The sequence below is a fragment of the Narcine bancroftii genome, chromosome 1, assembly GCF_036971445.1.
Source record: "Narcine bancroftii isolate sNarBan1 chromosome 1, sNarBan1.hap1, whole genome shotgun sequence".
Classification (NCBI taxonomy): domain Eukaryota; kingdom Metazoa; phylum Chordata; class Chondrichthyes; order Torpediniformes; family Narcinidae; genus Narcine; species Narcine bancroftii.
This window is the reverse complement of record NC_091469.1, coordinates 250412176-250429806: the sequence shown is the minus strand read 5'-3', so window position 1 is coordinate 250429806 and position 17631 is coordinate 250412176. Positions and strand designations below refer to the sequence as shown.

General features: G+C 46.4%; 1 protein-coding gene across 2 annotated transcripts in view; it reads right to left on the bottom strand.

Annotated features, from left to right (window-relative positions):
* The window catches only part of mtch2 (mitochondrial carrier homolog 2), a 48272-nt gene that overhangs the window by 16375 nt on the left and 14266 nt on the right, over nt 1-17631 (bottom strand). For both annotated transcript variants that reach the window (XM_069894516.1, XM_069894521.1), the window contains 8 exons: nt 16702-16786; nt 13019-13125; nt 10306-10362; nt 7109-7166; nt 6971-7022; nt 5650-5709; nt 4283-4382; nt 993-1040 (listed from right to left, as the gene is read on the bottom strand). In XM_069894516.1, the coding sequence (XP_069750617.1) occupies nt 993-1040; nt 4283-4382; nt 5650-5709; nt 6971-7022; nt 7109-7166; nt 10306-10362; nt 13019-13125; nt 16702-16786 (567 nt within the window). The remainder of the gene's footprint in view (nt 1-992; nt 1041-4282; nt 4383-5649; nt 5710-6970; nt 7023-7108; nt 7167-10305; nt 10363-13018; nt 13126-16701; nt 16787-17631) is intronic.

Here is a 17631-nt window from a genome sequence, read left to right as displayed (position 1 = left end):
TTAGAGGTAACATGAGGGGAACTTCTTTACTCAGAGAGTGGTAGCCGTGTGGAATGAGCTTCCGGGAGAAATAGTGGCAGCAGAGTCAAATGTATTATTTAAGAAAAGGTTGGACACGGTATATGGATGAGAAGAAGATGGAGGGTTATGGGCATTGTGCAGGGAGGTGGGACTAGAAAGAGGTGTTTGGTTCGGTGCGGACTAGAAGGGCCTAATGGCCTGTTTCCGTGCTGTAATTGTTATGTTATGTTATAAAGTTGTGTGAAACAACCCAGGATGAAGAGCTGGTTGATGTTGCACACTGTTGTGGTGACTCTCTTAAAGTGTCTCCTTATCTCTACTTAATAAAAACTCCCCCAGTCAAAAGCTTTATCTGAAAACCTTGGGGACAGGAGGGTAATGATCTGTGTTAATATTCTTCTTTCTGATGGCTCCATGGAGGGGGTGGAATCTGCAGATGGTTAAATGTTTTCAAAGAATGTGACTGAAAATAAAATACTTTAAAGTTGATATATTCATGCAAGTGAAGTTTGTTCAGTGAGTGTACAATATAATATTTTTGTATTTTGTTTATTCTTAATGCAGGTGTATTAGTTAGGAATTGGAAGAGTAAGTCTCAAGCAACTGGAAAATACATTTATCCGGCATCTACTGATCACCATGGATGCTGGATACCAAGGGTTTTACTGTAGCCTGAAATTGATGAACAATATCCTGTTAATGAGTAAATCATTGCAAAGTATTTATATATTCCCGTGTATATATTCATATATATGTGCTTGAATGTAATTAATATGTGCTGTCTATTCTGTGTGTTATGTGTATGCACAAAGATGTGGAGAAATGCAGTTTCGTCTGGTTGTATATGTAGAGTTAGATGATAATAAACTTGAACCTGGGGGGGTGGGGTATGGAGCAGCAATATTAAAGTTTGGGTGTGGAGCCCTTGCTGGGAGCAGACAGGGAGATAGCTAATACTGAGCAACACTCACCCCAGTCACAGCCTGTGAGTAACTCCTCAACTCCCCAATCTGTGATCCCTGAAATAAAGCAGAGTAAAATAATCACAAACAATGGAGACAAGTTATTGAGCTCAACACCACAGAGACATGACTGGCATTGACAAGTTGGGCCAAAGGACAAATTAGTCCCATTTGCCTGCATTCAGCCCATACCTGTCTAAATGTCTTCTGAAGGACTTGCGGGCTTGAACTTTGGGCCTTTATTTGTTGGAGTGCAGGACGATGAGGGGTGATCTCGTAGAGGTGTACAAAATCATGACAGGAATAGATCAGAGAGTCTTTTGTCTGGGGGAGGGGAATAGAGAACCAGGGATATAGCTTTAAGATTCCTTTTATTTACACACAGAGGGCGTTGGGTTGATGGAACTGACTGCCGGAGGAGGTGGCTGAGGCAGGTTTAAGAAACAGTTGGATGGATACATGGATTGGACAAGTTTAGAGTCAAGCTCAGCCCTCAGCCAATCCCAGAGTCTTTGGATCAGAGTGTAGTTCAAAGCTTCCACCTCATTTCTGTCCTCAGCTCCCCCAAATCAGCAGATGGTAGCAGCACTGCCAAACGGAGATCACCACAGATTGGAGGAACAACACCTCATATTCTGTCTGGGCCCCCTCCAAGCAGATGGAATTAACATCGACTTCTCCGGTTTCAGTTAGCCCGCCTCCCCCCACCCCCACACTGCTTCTCTCTTTCCCTACCCCATGCTTCCTTTTCTCTAGCTGTCTCTCTCTTTCCTTATCCCTCTGTCTTTCCTCAAGTTACCACACCAATCAATTCTCAACATTTCCCTCCTATCCACATCCTATAGGCTGTTGGCCTGTGTTCCTCCTCCTGCCTCTTCTTCCCACTTTTTCACTCAGCTATGAGCCTGCTTTTTGTTCATTCCTTGATGAAGAATACAGGCCTGTGAATATCTAATAACGATACATATATTGAAAGATTTATTACTAATATGTTCATCAAATTACAAGAGACTATTCAGAAAAAGGATTTATTTCAATCTAAATCCAGATGGGAAAGAGATTTATATATACAGATTCAAGACGAAGTATGGTCAAAATTATGCTATGAAAGTGTAACTAATATAATTAATGTTTGATATCAAATGGCACAATTTAATTTTTTACATCAATTATATTATACCCCATAAAAATTACATGTACTTCATTCAAATTGCTCTGATCAATGTTTTAGATGAAATAAAAAAGTAGGATCTTTCCTGCTTGCAGTCTGGCAATGTGAAAAGGTAGATAAGTTTTGGAAAGATGTAAGTATTTTATTGGGACGAATTTTGAGGATGCAAATTTTGAAGGATCCCAGAATATTTTTATTGGGAGATATTTCCCAATTGAAGTTAGGTATTGATCAGAAGAAGTTTTTAGGTGTAGCAATAGAAATAGCAAAGAAATCTATAGCTGTAACACGGAATTAGGTGATATTGTGGGGCTAAGATAGCAAACGAAATTATTAAAGAGAATAATGTATAATTTACAAAATCAACCAGAAAAATTTGATAAGATTTGGAAACCCTACATGGATTTTATTGCTACGACTTTACCTAAAGCGTCCACCACTCCCCCACCCAACCCGTCCTAATTGGTTTATGGTTTAAGATTATTAGGTCAATTTGCATTCAATTAATTAAAAGATATGTTTATTAGACAGGCTTTTCTTTTTCTCTTTTGGGGAGGGGGAGTGGGAAGAAAATATATAAAAAACTATTCTTTTTGTGTCGTAGTTTTTATAATTCTCATGTAATAGACAAATACTGTATATGTTTTGATGCAAATGAAAAATAAAATTTAAAAAAAGAGCATTGGTCATATATCCTTGCCTCTTAAGGATGCTACAGGAGCTGCTGAGTTCCCCCAGCACTTTTGTGTATTAGGTACCAGTACCGTGCCTACCCCATCTATTCCAAGGGTGCCAGCTGTGTAAATGAGAGTTGCTGCAGCATTCTCTGGTTTTATTTTGGGCTTCTGGATCTTGCCATTTTCCAAATGAGTCTATAATAATTCAAATTACTTTTTTGTTTCCCAGAAAAATAGCCAAAAATTACAGTTTTGGAGAAAGCTGCATGAGGTAATTTTTGGCCAGCTGCAATTAGTGGGCTGAGGTGGGTCCCACAAGCTGCAGAAAGTGGATAATTTCAGTGTGGCTGTCAGGCTGAGGACTCACCACAGCTCTTCTGAGAAACAGGAATCTGCGTCTTGGATTCTCCCTCCCTTACCACAGGCTGTTTCAACATCCACCCTGCCCTGTCCCCTTCAGTCCACAGGAGGCTTCAAATCAATTGATTTGGTTCTCCTTTCACCAGCACTGTGGTGTCTCCTTGCTGGAGCTCAGTTCTGCAACACTGTGTCCTGTCAATCCCCAGAAGATCACCCACCTGACGTTCACTTAATGTTTTGGGGAACATCGGGGGAGACTGAGGAGCGACCTGACAGAGGCATTCATAGGGTGGAAACTCAGAATCTTTTCCCCAGGGTAAAACTTCACAAACATGACGTGTTTCAGATGAGAGGAAGGAAGTTAAGGGAGATGCTTGGGGCATTTTTAAAAAAACACACACAGTGATTGGTGCTTGGAACAGGCTGCCAGGAGGAGAGGTGGAAGCAAATACAACAGTTGGATTTAAGGGACCGAGACAAACCTATCAATATGAAGGGGGTGGAGGGAAGTGCAAGCAGCAGTGTTTTAGGAGCTACCCTCTCCACTATCAGCTTCTTCCTCCTCCACCGTCCCACCTGCATCCACCTATGACCCCTTTCCTGTTATTCTCCTCCCCCCCCCCCCCCCCACACTTCCTCCCTCTCCCCACCTTTTCATTCAGGCTGTTTATGCTTTTAACTGATGAAGGACTCAGGCTCAAAACATTGGTTACCCATTCCTGTGGAGCTGTGTGACCTGCTAAATTTCCCCAGCATGTTTGTGAATTGCAGTTTTAGTTTGATTTGGGCACGTTTGGCACAGACACATGGGTTAAAGGGCCTGCTCCTGCACTGCCTGTTCTACTTTCCATTAAATAGAGGAGGCAGCTTGCCAGAACTCCCTGGTATGGGGCCAAGATAAAGGATGAAAGGGTAGCCGTATCACCCTACTTCTTTACCAGTATCCTCCAGACCTCCCCCTAATCTTGTCATTCAATTCTCTCCATCATTCCGCCCATATCCTCCTTACACTGCCTCGGGAGCCACAGTGACTGTGGGTGCTTGGGCTGCCCAGACTTTGACTGGATGGGTGCTGTATTCCAATGACATACCTGGCTGGAGGGCTCCAGTATGTAGGTGTTGATCACGTATGCCAGCAAATTGCTAAGCCACAAAGAAATCATGTCGCCCAAGAGTCGAGGAATCAGGCCACTGTTGGATTACAAACAGGGAAGGGATTAAAGAGCTGCCTCGTCACCAACCACCCCTCACCAGGTGGGTGACACAGAGCCCACCCCTTACCAGGTGTGTGATACAGAGCCCACTCTTCAGGCGGGTGATACAGGGCTCACCCCTCACCAGGTGGGTGATACAGAGCCCGCCCATCACCTCCCTCTCCTCAGCAGGTGGATTATACGGGCACCACCCATCACCTGCCATCTTACACCCAGCTTTGCAATGGAGTGTGCACTCAACTCCCTACCATCCTTCATCCAGGTGGGTACTGGATAGTTCATCATTCATCCCTCCCCATCATACTGCCACCCCACATCCACCTTCATGCAGGGGGACGCCGTCATCACCCACTATCCCTCCCAAGAGTGTAATAGAGATGAAATAAAATATATAACCTGCTGGAGGAGCTCAGCATCAGTAGAAGTAAAGGGATAGATGATGTTTCGAGTTAGACCCTGCATCAGGACTGATAGTGGGAGTCAGAGGGTTTCATAGTAAATGTTAGTCGATAATTTGTCTCTTGAAATGGACTAAGAGGGTCCAGAAAGGGTGAAAGGCGACAGAGTTAATCTGAGGACATGGTGAAGTTAGCAGCGAAGATGATAAAATTGACTTTCCACATGAGTGCAGGAGGCATTTGTGACAGAATAGGTTTGGAACAAGCACTGTTGAACATATCCAATGGTGTTGCTGGGGCCCGTGGTTACAGAGTGAGAGGAATGAAAAGAGAAGATGTTAAGCTAAGAACAAGAGTCATAGTGGAGGGGAGTTGATTGGATCTTTGGCATGATGTGGAGGGCTCCCAAGACCTTCCTGGAGGATGAGGGTGTGTTATGACTGCATGTTCATGCTGAAGATAAGGTAATGTTGGGGCCAGGGAAATGGGAGGCTCTTAAGGTGTCCCAGATGTAGGTGGGAGGTAGGGAAACAAAGTTGAGCTGAGATATGAGAAGATGTGTTTGAAAGAGAAAAAGCAGGGAAACAGTAGGCCTACCAGATGCAGAGTTTCACCCAAAACATTAACCATCGTTTTGCTTCCACAGATTCTGCTCAACCATCTAAATCTTTCCAGCAGTTTATTTTTTAGCCCATTTGGTATCTCCCGTCACTAAGCTTACCCATAAAGGGCTCTTCCTAAACCTGAGTGTCAAATACAGCATCCCTTGATCACAAGGCAGTATAAGGGATCAGTATGGCTTTAAGGCTCACAGAGCAACATGTTCTTGGTCAAATTTATACTTACGCAAAGAAGCCAAAGAATCCTTCTTCTTGATAGATTGTTACTACTGAACTGAACATCCCACTGTGGAGTTAAAGAACAAAAAACATTCATCCTCAAACCAAAAAATCTGATGTTTGCATTTTGTATTAATGTTGCATTACATTCTGCATTAATACTTTGGGCACGTGCACATTCAAGCACTGCTATGATGCAACTTAAGTGCCCATCATTTATAGGACTTTGCAAAATAAAGCATCGTCCAGTTAAGATAGAAATATTTTTTCTCGGAAGGTCATGAATCTTTGCAACTCTTTCTTAACCTGATCACTTGATTATCCCAGAAGTAACATCTTCTCCACATTCATTTTTTCGAGGATCTTTCATGCCAATCAAGTCCCCTCTTCGTCTTCTAAACTCCAGTGGCCTGTCCAATCATTCCTCATCAGTCAACCCATCCTTTCCGTGTTTTAAAAAAACAGTAAATGCTGGTGCAACTCAGCTGGTCTTGCAGCGTCCAGAGGAGATGAAGATATGTTGCTGAATTTTTGGGCCTGAGCCCTTCAGGTATCCTCCAGGACTTACTGTGTCTTTTTTACTACACTTTTTCTACGTTGTAGTTCAGTGAACCTTCTCTAAATTAGCTATCATTACATTGTCAGTGTGCACATACAAGCCAGTACACAGACTTCTGAATTAATACTCTGTGCTCATATGATTGTTCCCAAATTCAAATACTGCCTCCATAGGCACAATCTTGAATTAACGTTTCATGCCTGAATTAATACACCACACATGCTCCTGAATTCACAATCTTGATCACAGACAGGAGCATCAATAAACATTAATTGTTTCTGAATTCATGTCCTGGCTGTGTGCACCCCCCCCCCCCCCCCCCCAAACTGATATTCTGGGCTGCTGCACATGTTCCCAAATATATCACTCTTAACCATTGCTTTGGACCTCACATAGGGAATCTTGATGTGGCTGTGTGCACAGCCCAGAATTCTGCATGTCAATATGGTGTGATTCTATGTGTAGTCATGCAATACCACTCAGGAAGGTGCAAAATAATTTGGAGTCAATTCCAAGTATCATGCCAATTATTTAGAAACATTTTTACCAAACCACAATACTGGCATGTGTGCAGTTGATGGAATGTCCTCCTTCTGAGTCATGTCCCCTCCTGGTACAAGCTAACTAGCCATCGAAGATGCCTCTACATCTGCTCTAGCAGGTCCTGGATCTTCAGTGTCCCTTTCTCGACATGTTAAAGAAACATTCCTCACTTGTGCGCCACAAGTTTCCCTAGCCTGTTCCTGAGTGGCTGATATTTTACACTCACCTGTACTTGGTTTCTCGCCCAATGAACTGTATCATACATCTCAAGGTGATCACTGGAATGGAACAAACCAGCTGAGTATTACACTGGTGCACTGCTGTGATATAGCAAATGTAGTTAAAGGCATCAAGCCAGTCTTACCGTGGAAAGGATGGGTCACAATAGTGGCTGTGGAGCGAGCAATCATCTCCCGCATTGTCTGAACATAAAGAAAATATTTATTATAAAGGCACAGATGCCACAAAGACGGAGGCCTTATAAACTCAACAGCTGCCAACTCTCTTTACGTGCCAGATAGAAGTTGAAGCTGCAGAGGGAGCTACACTCTGCCGCAACTGTTTAATCGTCCAGCAAAATTCATGGTTATGTAGCAGCCCGCGAACTGAATCATGACCTGGCTCACAAAATGGCCAGCGAACGCAACGATCGTGAGGACCCCACAGGGACCAACGGCCATCATCCTGTGTGACCTCCCGCACGGTGGGAAACAGCAGGCAACAGCGGGAACGCCGGCCAGTCGGAGGCTGGCACTGCAATGACATAATTCCTGCTGTCAGAGCTGGCAGAGCAATAAGTCTCGACCTCGACTGTGTGTGTGTTGCTCTTACTCCACACTCCGCGTAACGTGCACGCTACAATGGTGACCCTGAAGGTCCAACCAACAGTTGGACCCAAAGATGACAGACCAAGCAGCTCTCCACTCAAGTCTCGCTCAAGCTGCCAACGTTCTAGACATCGCAGCCACATGTGTGGTTCGAACAGGTCGAGGCCCAGTTGCACCTTCGACAGATCACCGCCGACGACACCCACTACTACTACATCATGAGCTTGCTTGACCAGGACACTGTTGTGAGGGTCGTCAATTTCCTACAGCAGCTTCAGAGCAAAGCAAATACTATGCCCTCAAAGAGCTACAAACCCGCATTTTCGGGCTACCATGGCACGAGTACGCCACCTGCCTGCTGCACATGGATGGTTTGGGGGACAGAGATGAGCGAGATGCTTGCACTCGCTGAGGGGCACAGGCCTTGCTTTCTCTTTGAGCAGATTTTCCTGGAGCAGCTGCCTGAGGATATCAAGGACTTCAATGACCTGAGGAAAGTCGCAGCCTGGGTGGATGTGCTCTGGAGAGCGAAGAAAGAAAACAGTGCCTCGATGGAGCACTAATCAACATCTGGGTGTCAAGAGTCTCAGAACATCTCACTTCCGACAAGGGAGCACAGTTTACCTCGGGGCTCTGGGCAAAACTAGGCAAAATGTTGGGAACACAACTCCACCTCACCATGGCATATCACCCACATGCCAATGTGTTGGTGGAGTGGTTCCAGAGACACTTAAAAGCAGCCCTGATGGCCCAGCGCAAGGGGCCCAACTGGGTGGATGAACTGCCTTGGGTCCTTCTGGGATACGCACCACACCGAAAGAGGACTTTAATGTCACCACATCAGAAATGGTTTACAGCACACCCTTGGTAATCGAGAAATCCCCACAGTTGCACTGAAACAACTGAGGAAAAGACTGGGTACCATAGCCCTTCTACAGCCCCCTCCGCACAGCCAGCCCAAATCTTTAATTCCCAAAGACTTGCACTGTGAATATGTTTTTGTGCAAAGTGGAGCACACTGGGCACCCTCCCCAATAGTCATTCGAGGGGCCATACAGAGTTGTCAGCCATAATGGGTCAACGTGTACTGGACATTGCCAGCAAAGAGGAAACATTCACCCTTGACTGCCTGAAACTGGCCCACAGAGACATTAGCCAGCCAGTCAAGATTCAGTCCCTGTGACACAGAGGTAGGCCGCCCAAAGTGGGAATGGACACTCCGATCGCTGGTTCTGGGGCGGGGGGTGGTTCATGTAGCGGCCTGTGAACTGAGTTGCGACCCGGCTCACAAAATGGCTGGCGAACGTGGAGATCATGAAGGCCTGGCAGGGAGCAGAGGCTGTCATTCCACATGACCTCCCGCATGATGGGAAACGGTGGGAACAACGGAGGCTGGCGCTGCGATGACATCACTCCTGTTGTCAGAGGCAAGAAGTGAATATAAAGAGAGGTGGCAGAGCAATAAATCAGTTTTAAACCTCAACTCAACTGTGTGTGTATATCATTCTTACTCCACACATATCGTAGCACACACGCTACAGTTACTAATCCACAAGATTGTGAAAGAATGGGGATGGAATCGAGGGTCAGAATTAACACACGACGAAAGTGGAAGCTAGACAAAGATTAACAGCATTATTTGTGAGACTTGAGCAGTGGTTTAACGAGGAAGGAAGAACACTGCTTAAAAGTATGATGTGAAAGAAGAACAGACTATGGCACATCACCCACAGACTCTAGATCAAAAAGACTTAATACAACTGGCATTTGAGATTTCATGGAAAAGCATATAAAGAGGCACATGTACCATAAATATTCATGTATAATGCGTTTCGTGTATAATGTGACCCTCCATTTTTGAGGGTAAAAATTAGAAAATTTTTTACCCCCATGTATAATATGACCCCCCCTCGCCTGCCCGAGTCATGTTGGCATCTCTTTCCCCCCTCGCCCGCCCAAGTCGTGCTGGCATCTCTCCCCCCTAGCCCGCCTGATTCACGCTGGTGTCTCTCTCCCCACCCGAGCTGCGCTGGTGTCTCGCCCGCCTGAGTCGCGCTGCCGTCTCTCCGCCCGCCCGAGTCGCGCTGCCGTCTCTCCGCCCGCCCGATTCGCGCTGCCGTCTCTCCGCCCACCCGAGTCGCGCTGCCGTCTCTCCGCCCGCCCGATTCGCGCTGCCGTCTCTCCGCCCGCCCGATTCGTGCTGCCGTCTCTCCGCCCGCCCGATTCGCGCTGCCGTCTCTCTGCCCGCCTGATTCACGCTGCCGTCTCTCCCCTTGGTTTGCCGTCAATGTAGGCGGCTGCTGCGAATCATATTTATTGTTAAAACTGGCAGAATTTTTTTTATATATTATACTCTCATGTATAATGCGACCCCGCCCCCCTACTTTGAGCTCGAATTTTGGTACAAAGTTTTTCTCATTATACTCAAATATTTAGGGTACATCAGAAAAAATAGAAGCTTATGGGTGATGGTGAGAAAAATGTGATCGTTGTGGAGTAGGTTTACATAGGTTGGCACAACATCTTGGGTTGAAAGCCCTGTATGTGCTGTAATGTTCTAGGAATGGTCAAATGGTATCTATAAGCATCAAATCAGACAATAAGCAATCGATGCATTGCAGGAACAGATGGTTCTGTATCCACAATGTACCAGTATATTTGATCCAACTTCTCTCCTGGAAACTTAACAGCTGGAGGCAAGGAGAATGTTTCAGCAGGCCAGCACCCACCTTACCTCTCCAAACACATGGCACAACGAAGACTGGTCTGAAGTCTTTTTCAGTTCTAAACACTACAAGGGAAGATAGCAAACATAATCAGTAAATAACTACTGCAATTCTGGAAAAAAACACACAAGTGCCGGTCTGTGAAGTACTTGTACTAATTACATTAAAGAAAGGAACATTTGAATCACCAGGTAGCTCAGCTTCAGACCAACTATTGACTGCCAAACAAAGCTTATAGAAGGAGCCTCGGAGATGCAATTAAAGAAGAGGACCCACAATATCAGTGAAACTTACAGAATCAAATGCAAGGGATCTGGGTAGTTTATAAATAGAATAAGACACCTTGCAGTGAACTTATCTAATCAAACAAATGGCATGGTCATGAATACAGAGCAATGGACAGGCACAATAACAGAGTTCTACAGCATGGGAGCAGTCTCAACCTGTCCTGATTGCCTGTATTCGGGCCATATCCCATTCAACCTTTTCGATCCATGTATCTGCCTAAATGTCTGGTATACATTAGAATTTCCCTGTTTATAACATTTGATCTTGCAGCTCGTTCAAAATACCCACCAACTATTCACACAGAGATGGGGGTGAATTATATAGAGAAAATGAATTTGAGCCCAGGATGGGTAGCACAGCTGGCGTAGCAGTTATCACAGTGCCGTTACAGTGCCAGCGACCCAGGTTTGAATCGCAGCTGTCTGTAAGGAGTTTATATGTTCTCCCTGTGACCAAGTGGGTTTGCTCCAGGTCTCTGGTTTTCTCCCACATTCCAAACACAGATGGGGTTAGCAGTGGACACATGGGTGTATTTGGACAGTGCAGATCGTTTCAGTTGTTACTACCAGACCAGGGTAGTAAATGCAAGTCCAGTTTCCTTTTGATGGGTTTAAAATTAGTGCAGGGTGACTCAGTGATTCCATTAATAAGAAGTGTCTGCTCACACCCCACTGTCACATGTCCCCAGATGATAACTTCTTTCTATTCCTTTCCCCCCTCCCTCCCCACCCCCTCTATTCTCTTTGAGTGAAGGTCACCAATTTTAATTTGCAGTAACACAGAAACAAAACTAAAAGAGACACACCAGAGACTGCAGATACTGGAATCTGAAGCTAAACATCTGCTGGAGGAACTTAGTGAATTGCGCAGTATCATTGGGAGAAAAAGAACAGTCAACATTTTGAGGCAAAACCCTTTGTCGAAATTGGTAAAAAGTTCAAATGTAAGGCAGACACTCATCTCAGTTTCTTTCACGTCTCGATATTTCTGCAACAAAAGGAGACAGAGTGAGAGAGGAAAGGTCTCTGCCCAACAGCAAGTGAGAGAGGTGCCTGGAAAGGAACTGGTTATATTCAGCAAACAATGAGCTTCTGGAGGAACTCGGCAAGTCAGGGAGCATCCACAGGTGGGAGTGGTCAGCCAGCGTTTCAGGTCCACATTCTTTGTATCAAGTGCCAAGTAAAATGGAGGGATATTATAGAGATATTACATGAAAGGGGAACATTGCTGTGGAGGGGCCAGGAAGTGATGTGGTATTGGACAGAAGTTGGGAGAGATGGAAAGTCAGGTGGAGGGAGAGACCATTGGGAGGAGGGGAGGTTCAAGAGAAAATTAAGAACACGAGTAGGTGAAGAAGAGATAGAAACAGTGGAATCAGATGGGGGTTATCTACAATTAGAAAAATTGATGCCATTGGGCTTAAGATCCCCAGGAGGAGTATCACCAAACCACAAGACACAAGAGCAGAAGTAGGTCTGCTCTACCATTTAATCAAGAGCTGATCCTTTTCACTCAGCCCCATTCCCCAAAACCCTTGATCCCCTCACTAATCAAATACCTGTCAATTTCTGTCTTAAATATACCCAACAACCTCACTTCCACTCCCACCTGTGGCAACAAGTTCCACAGACTCACAACCCTCTGGCTAAAGAAATTTATCTACATTTCAGTTTCAAACTGACGCCCTTTTATCCTGAAATTGTGGCCTCTTGTCCTAGACTCCCCACCATGGGAAACAACTTTGTCACATCTGCTCTGCTCAGGCCTTTCAGCATTCGACCTGTCTCTATGAGGTCCCCCTCATCCTTCTGTACTCCAAAGATGTTTTGTTCCCCAAGTTTATGTTTGTCCTCAACCTGACAATGGATGAGACTGAGGACAAATTATGACTACTATGCTGGACTCAGCCCTTGCACTTGATCTATATTCCTATGTCTATAAGAAGCCGCTTGAACACAATTATTGTGTCTGCTTCCACCACTACCCCAAGCAGTCAGTCCCAGGCACTACCATTCTGTGCAAAAAGAAAACATGGCCAACACATCTTTTGGAGACCATCGCCCCCCCCCCCCCCACCCCCAACCCCACATCCCGGAGGCAGTTTGCTTCAATGCTCTGGATACACGAAGCCCAGCTCTCTTCCCAATCTACGAATGTCCCACCGTTCCACCTGGGACTGCTCATAGAGTGACGCGTTAAAGTGGGCCCCATATCTGTGCACCTCTGCCATTTTGTGGCCATTGGATCACCCTTGCTCAGCCAGGGAATGGAGTGATTCCTGAATTCCAGGCCTGGCTGTCCTGCCCCATGGCGAAGGTTCCTCCATTACATGTGCGAGAAGAGTCAAGAGCTCATTATGAAGCACTGTCCAGTGTTCCCTGAAGCAGTGACTGGTATAGAAACTTGCCACCTCACCACTGACAGTGTACTCACCTGCAGCACCTTGCTATGTATGACTGTCCCAATGGCTCCTGAATACAGCCGGGGAGTTAGGCCTTTAAACAGGCCTCCCTTTCCATCAATTTTCACAATGTGCTTGGCTGCATGACAAATAATAGAGTGACAGTCAAGTAGCAACACAAGAGGTTCACCCTTTTATGTTAATAGTAACAGATACAAAAATAGGAGAATATTATCAGAAGCCCAGCTAATGTTGGAAGGTGAATTCAGAGCAGCCTCACTCCATAGGATCAGAAATAGGCTTTTCAGCCCATCGAGCTGATCCATTTTCCCACTCAGCCACACTCCCCAGCCTTCTCCCCATAACCTTTGATGCCAAGAATAATCAAGAACCTATTAATCTCTGCCTTAAATATTCCTAGTGACTTGGCCTCCACAACCACCTCTGGCAACATATTCCACAGATTCACCACCCTCTGGCGAAAGATATTTCTCCACATATCTGTTCTAGAGAAATCCCATAAATCTTGAAGTTGAATCTCCAAACCTGGGAAACAACCTTTTTACATCTTTCAACATTCAAAATGTTTCAGTGAGATCTCCCCTCATTCTCCTAAATTCCAATGAGTAAAGATTAAGAGCTGCCAAATGTTCCTGATAAGATATCCCTTTCATTCTCGGAATCATCCTTGTGAACCTCATCTGAACCCTCTCCAATGTGGATCTCAAAGCTGCTCACAATACTCCAAGTGAGGTCTTACCCTTGCCTTATAGAGCCTCAACATGATATCTCCTCTCTTATATTCTATTCCTCCTGAAATGAACGGCAACATTACATTTGCCTTTTTCACCACTGACTCATCCTTCAGGCTGTCCTGCATGAGAATTCTTCAGTCTCTTTGAATCAGCGAATTTTCAGCTTTCTCCCCATTTAGAAAATAGTCTGCCAGTTTATTTCTTCCACCAACGTGCACGACCATACACTTTCCAACAATGTTCAGTCATGCGTTACTTAACGTCCACAATACGATCTGTGAAATAGGATGTGGGATCAGTTTGGGGACTGACATGGGGCTGTGGGGAGAGAGCAGAGCAGTGGGATCAGTGTGTGGACCAATGGGGCATTGGCAAGGGAGCAACATGTGGGATCAGTTTAGGGACTGTCATGGCCTGTGGGGAGAGAACGGGGCAGTGGGATCAGTATGACACCGGGCTGTGGGGAGAGGACGGGGCAGTGGGATCAGTGTGGGGACTGACGCGGGGCTGTGGGCAGAGAGTGGGGCAGTGGGATCAGCGTGGGGACCGATACGTGGCTGTAGGGATAAAACGGGGCAGTGGGATCAGTGTGGGGTCTGACGTGGGGCTACAAGCAGAGAGTGGGGCAGTGGGATCAGTCTGGGGATCGACACGGGGCTGTGGACAGAGAGAAGGGCAGTGGGATCAGTGTGGGGACTGACAGAGAGCAGTGGGGAAGGAGTGGGGCAGAGGGGTCAGTATGGGGACTGACACAGGGCTGTGGGGAGAAAGCGGGCCAGTAGGATCAGTGTGGGGACTGGCATGGGGTTTGTAGGGAGAGAGCAGGGCAGTGGAATCAGTGTGAGGACTGATATGGGGCTATGGGGAGAGAACAGGTGAGAGGGATCAGAGGGGGGACCGACACGGGGCTGTGGGGAGGAAGCGCAGCAGTGGGATCAGTGTGGGGACCGACACAGGGCTGTGGAGAGGAAGCGGAGCAGTGGGATCAGTGTGGAGACCGACACGGGGCTGTGGGGAGAAAGTGCAGCAGTGGGATCAGTGTGGGTACTGATACAGGGCTGTGGGGTGAGAGCAGGTAAGTCGGATCAGTTTGGGTACTGATACAGGGCTATGGGGTGAGAGCAGGTAAGTCGGATCAGTGTGGGGACTGATACAGGGCTGTGGGGTGAGAGCAGGTAAGTCGGATCAGTGTGGGGACTGGCATGGGGTTTGTAGGGAGAGAGCACGGCAGTGGAATCAGTGTGAGGACTGATATGGGGCTATGGGGAGAGAACAGGTGAGAGGGATCAGAGGGGGGACCGACACGGGGCTGTGGGGAGGAAGCGGAGCAGTGGGATCAGTGTGGGGACTGACATGTGGCTGTGGACAGAGAGTGGGGTAGTGAGATCAGTGTGAGGACTGACACGGGGCTGTGGGGAGAAAGCGCAGCAGTGGGATCAGTGTGGGGACCGACATGGGGCTGTGGAGAGGAAGCGGAGCAGTGGGATCAGTGTGGAGACCGACACGGGGCTGTGGGGAGAAAGTGCAGCAGTGGGATCAGCGTGGGTACTGATACAGGGCCGTGGGGTGAGAGCAGGTAAGTCGGATCAGTTTGGGTACTGATACAGGGCTATGGGGTGAGAGCAGGTAAGTCGGATCAGTGTGGGGACTGATACAGGGCTGTGGGATGAGAGCAGGTAAGTCGGATCAGTGTGGGTACTGATACAGGGCTGTGGGGTGAGAGCGGGTAAGTCGGACCAGTTTGGGTACTGATACAGGGCTGTGGGGTGAGAGCGGGTAAGTCGGATCAGTGTGGGTATACAGTATACAACATCCTATTGCTACCAATCACTTTTTAAAAATTGCTTTGTACTTGCTCGCAGTTACTGAACAATTATGGGACTATGGATGTAAATGTGGTAAGATGTTGCCCGAACAGTCGTTAGGTGACACACGCTGTATTTCATTTGTCACATCTCAGCCCGTTCTGCTAATCTGTCCAAATCCTTCTGCATCCTCCCTGATTCCTCAACATTACCTCCTCCTCCACCTACCTTTGTATCATCTGCAAACTTGGCCATAAATTCCACAATCTAAACCATTAATATACGACATAGAAAGAAGTGGCTCCAGCACCGACCCCTGTGGAACACCACTGGCAACCAACCAGAATATGATCCCTGTATTCCGACTCTTCTTCCTGCCAATCAGCCAATCCTCTACCGCCGGAAATGTTTTCTCTTATATCACGGGCTCTCGTTTAGTAGCCTCCTGTGCGGCACTTGGTCAAAGGCCTTCTGAAAATCCAAGTACACAACATCCACTGCATCTTCTTTATCCAGCCTGCTTGTCACATCCTCAGAGAAATTCCAATAGGTCTGTCAGGCAAGATTTTCCCTTCAGGAAACCCTACTCGCTTTGGCATATTTTGTTATGTATGTGCCTTCAAGTAATCCGTAATCTCATCTTTGACAATGAATTCCAACATCTTCCCCACCACTGATGTCAAGCTGAATGGTCTATAACTTCATCTCTGCTGCCTTCCTCCCTTCTTGAATAGTGCAGTGACATTTGTGATTTTCCAGTCCTCCTGAAACTCATGATTCCTGAAAGATCATTACCAATCCTTCACTCCAGCTACTTTTTTCAGAACCTAAGGGTATATAGTCTATCTGGTCCCAGAGTCTTATCTACCCTTATTTTGTTTTCTAAGCATCATTTCCCAAGAATAGTAACTGCACTCACTTCCCTTCCTTGATACTGCTGGACATCCAGCACACTGCTAAACAGGCCATCCATAATGTAATACTTCCTTGACAGCGGCCACTCCCAGGATGGTCAAGCAACTTCTTCAAAGTGCCCATCTGACACTGCTGATAATGCAAGGATTGTAACTACTGTGTTGATCCCATGGCCACAGAAATTCTGGCAAACATAAATCAAAAGGATGCAGGGGATTCTACTTTGCTTTTAGTACCTACCGTAAGCAAAGAGTCCAGGCAGCTGGAGAACTGGGCGTCCGAAGATGTTCCGGCCCAGAGAAGGACCCATGGGCTCATGACCAACCTGTTAAGAATGACAAGTTATTAGGTTGGACAGCAAAACAAGCACCCCTCCCTCTACACTCCAAACGAGCAGCCTGAATGCAAAATATCCCACGAGACTCTTTCAGAGGAATATCTGGGGAATGTCACCAGTACCCTGGAAAACATTTCATTTCTTAAAACCCAACTTAAATTTTCTATTTAGAGATACAGCAAGGTAACAGGTCCTTCCTGTCCACAATCCCACCAATTACACCAATGTGACCAATTAATCTACTACGGTAATCCCGCATGTCTTTGGTATCTGCGAACAAACCCACACTGTCATGGGGAGAACATACAAACCCTTTACTTGTTGGAACCCGCTGTGCAGGCAATGACTGCTTCATTGCTTCCATTACAGTCACTATTTCAAAGCTGCCCTTGGTAATTAAGGTAAAATAAATGCAAGTCCTCTTTTCACTACTGGAGCAGCTAATGGCAGGGTTACTGAGCGCCAGCTAGCTCCCTGAAAGGCCACCATTGAACAAGACACCAACAAGCACACAGCCACCTAAAATATCCCAGTTATGCAATTCAAAGACTTACACTTTTATTTTCAGCCCCATAATTACTGTAGCGCTTTGGAGTACACTTAACCACAGGCAGGCCCCACCTAGAACAAGCACTTTTTCCAGGACTGGACGTTGCATACCCTCCCTTCCACTTTGCATCCCCACTCTTGGTACACATCAGGATTAGCATCTCTCAAAGGCCGCTCAGGTAGATGATTGTGCCAACATCTGACCTTGCACCACCTCCTGCCTGGCTTGGGGATACACAAGAGACTGAAGATGCTAGAATCTGAAGCAAAAAAGCATTGGTTCA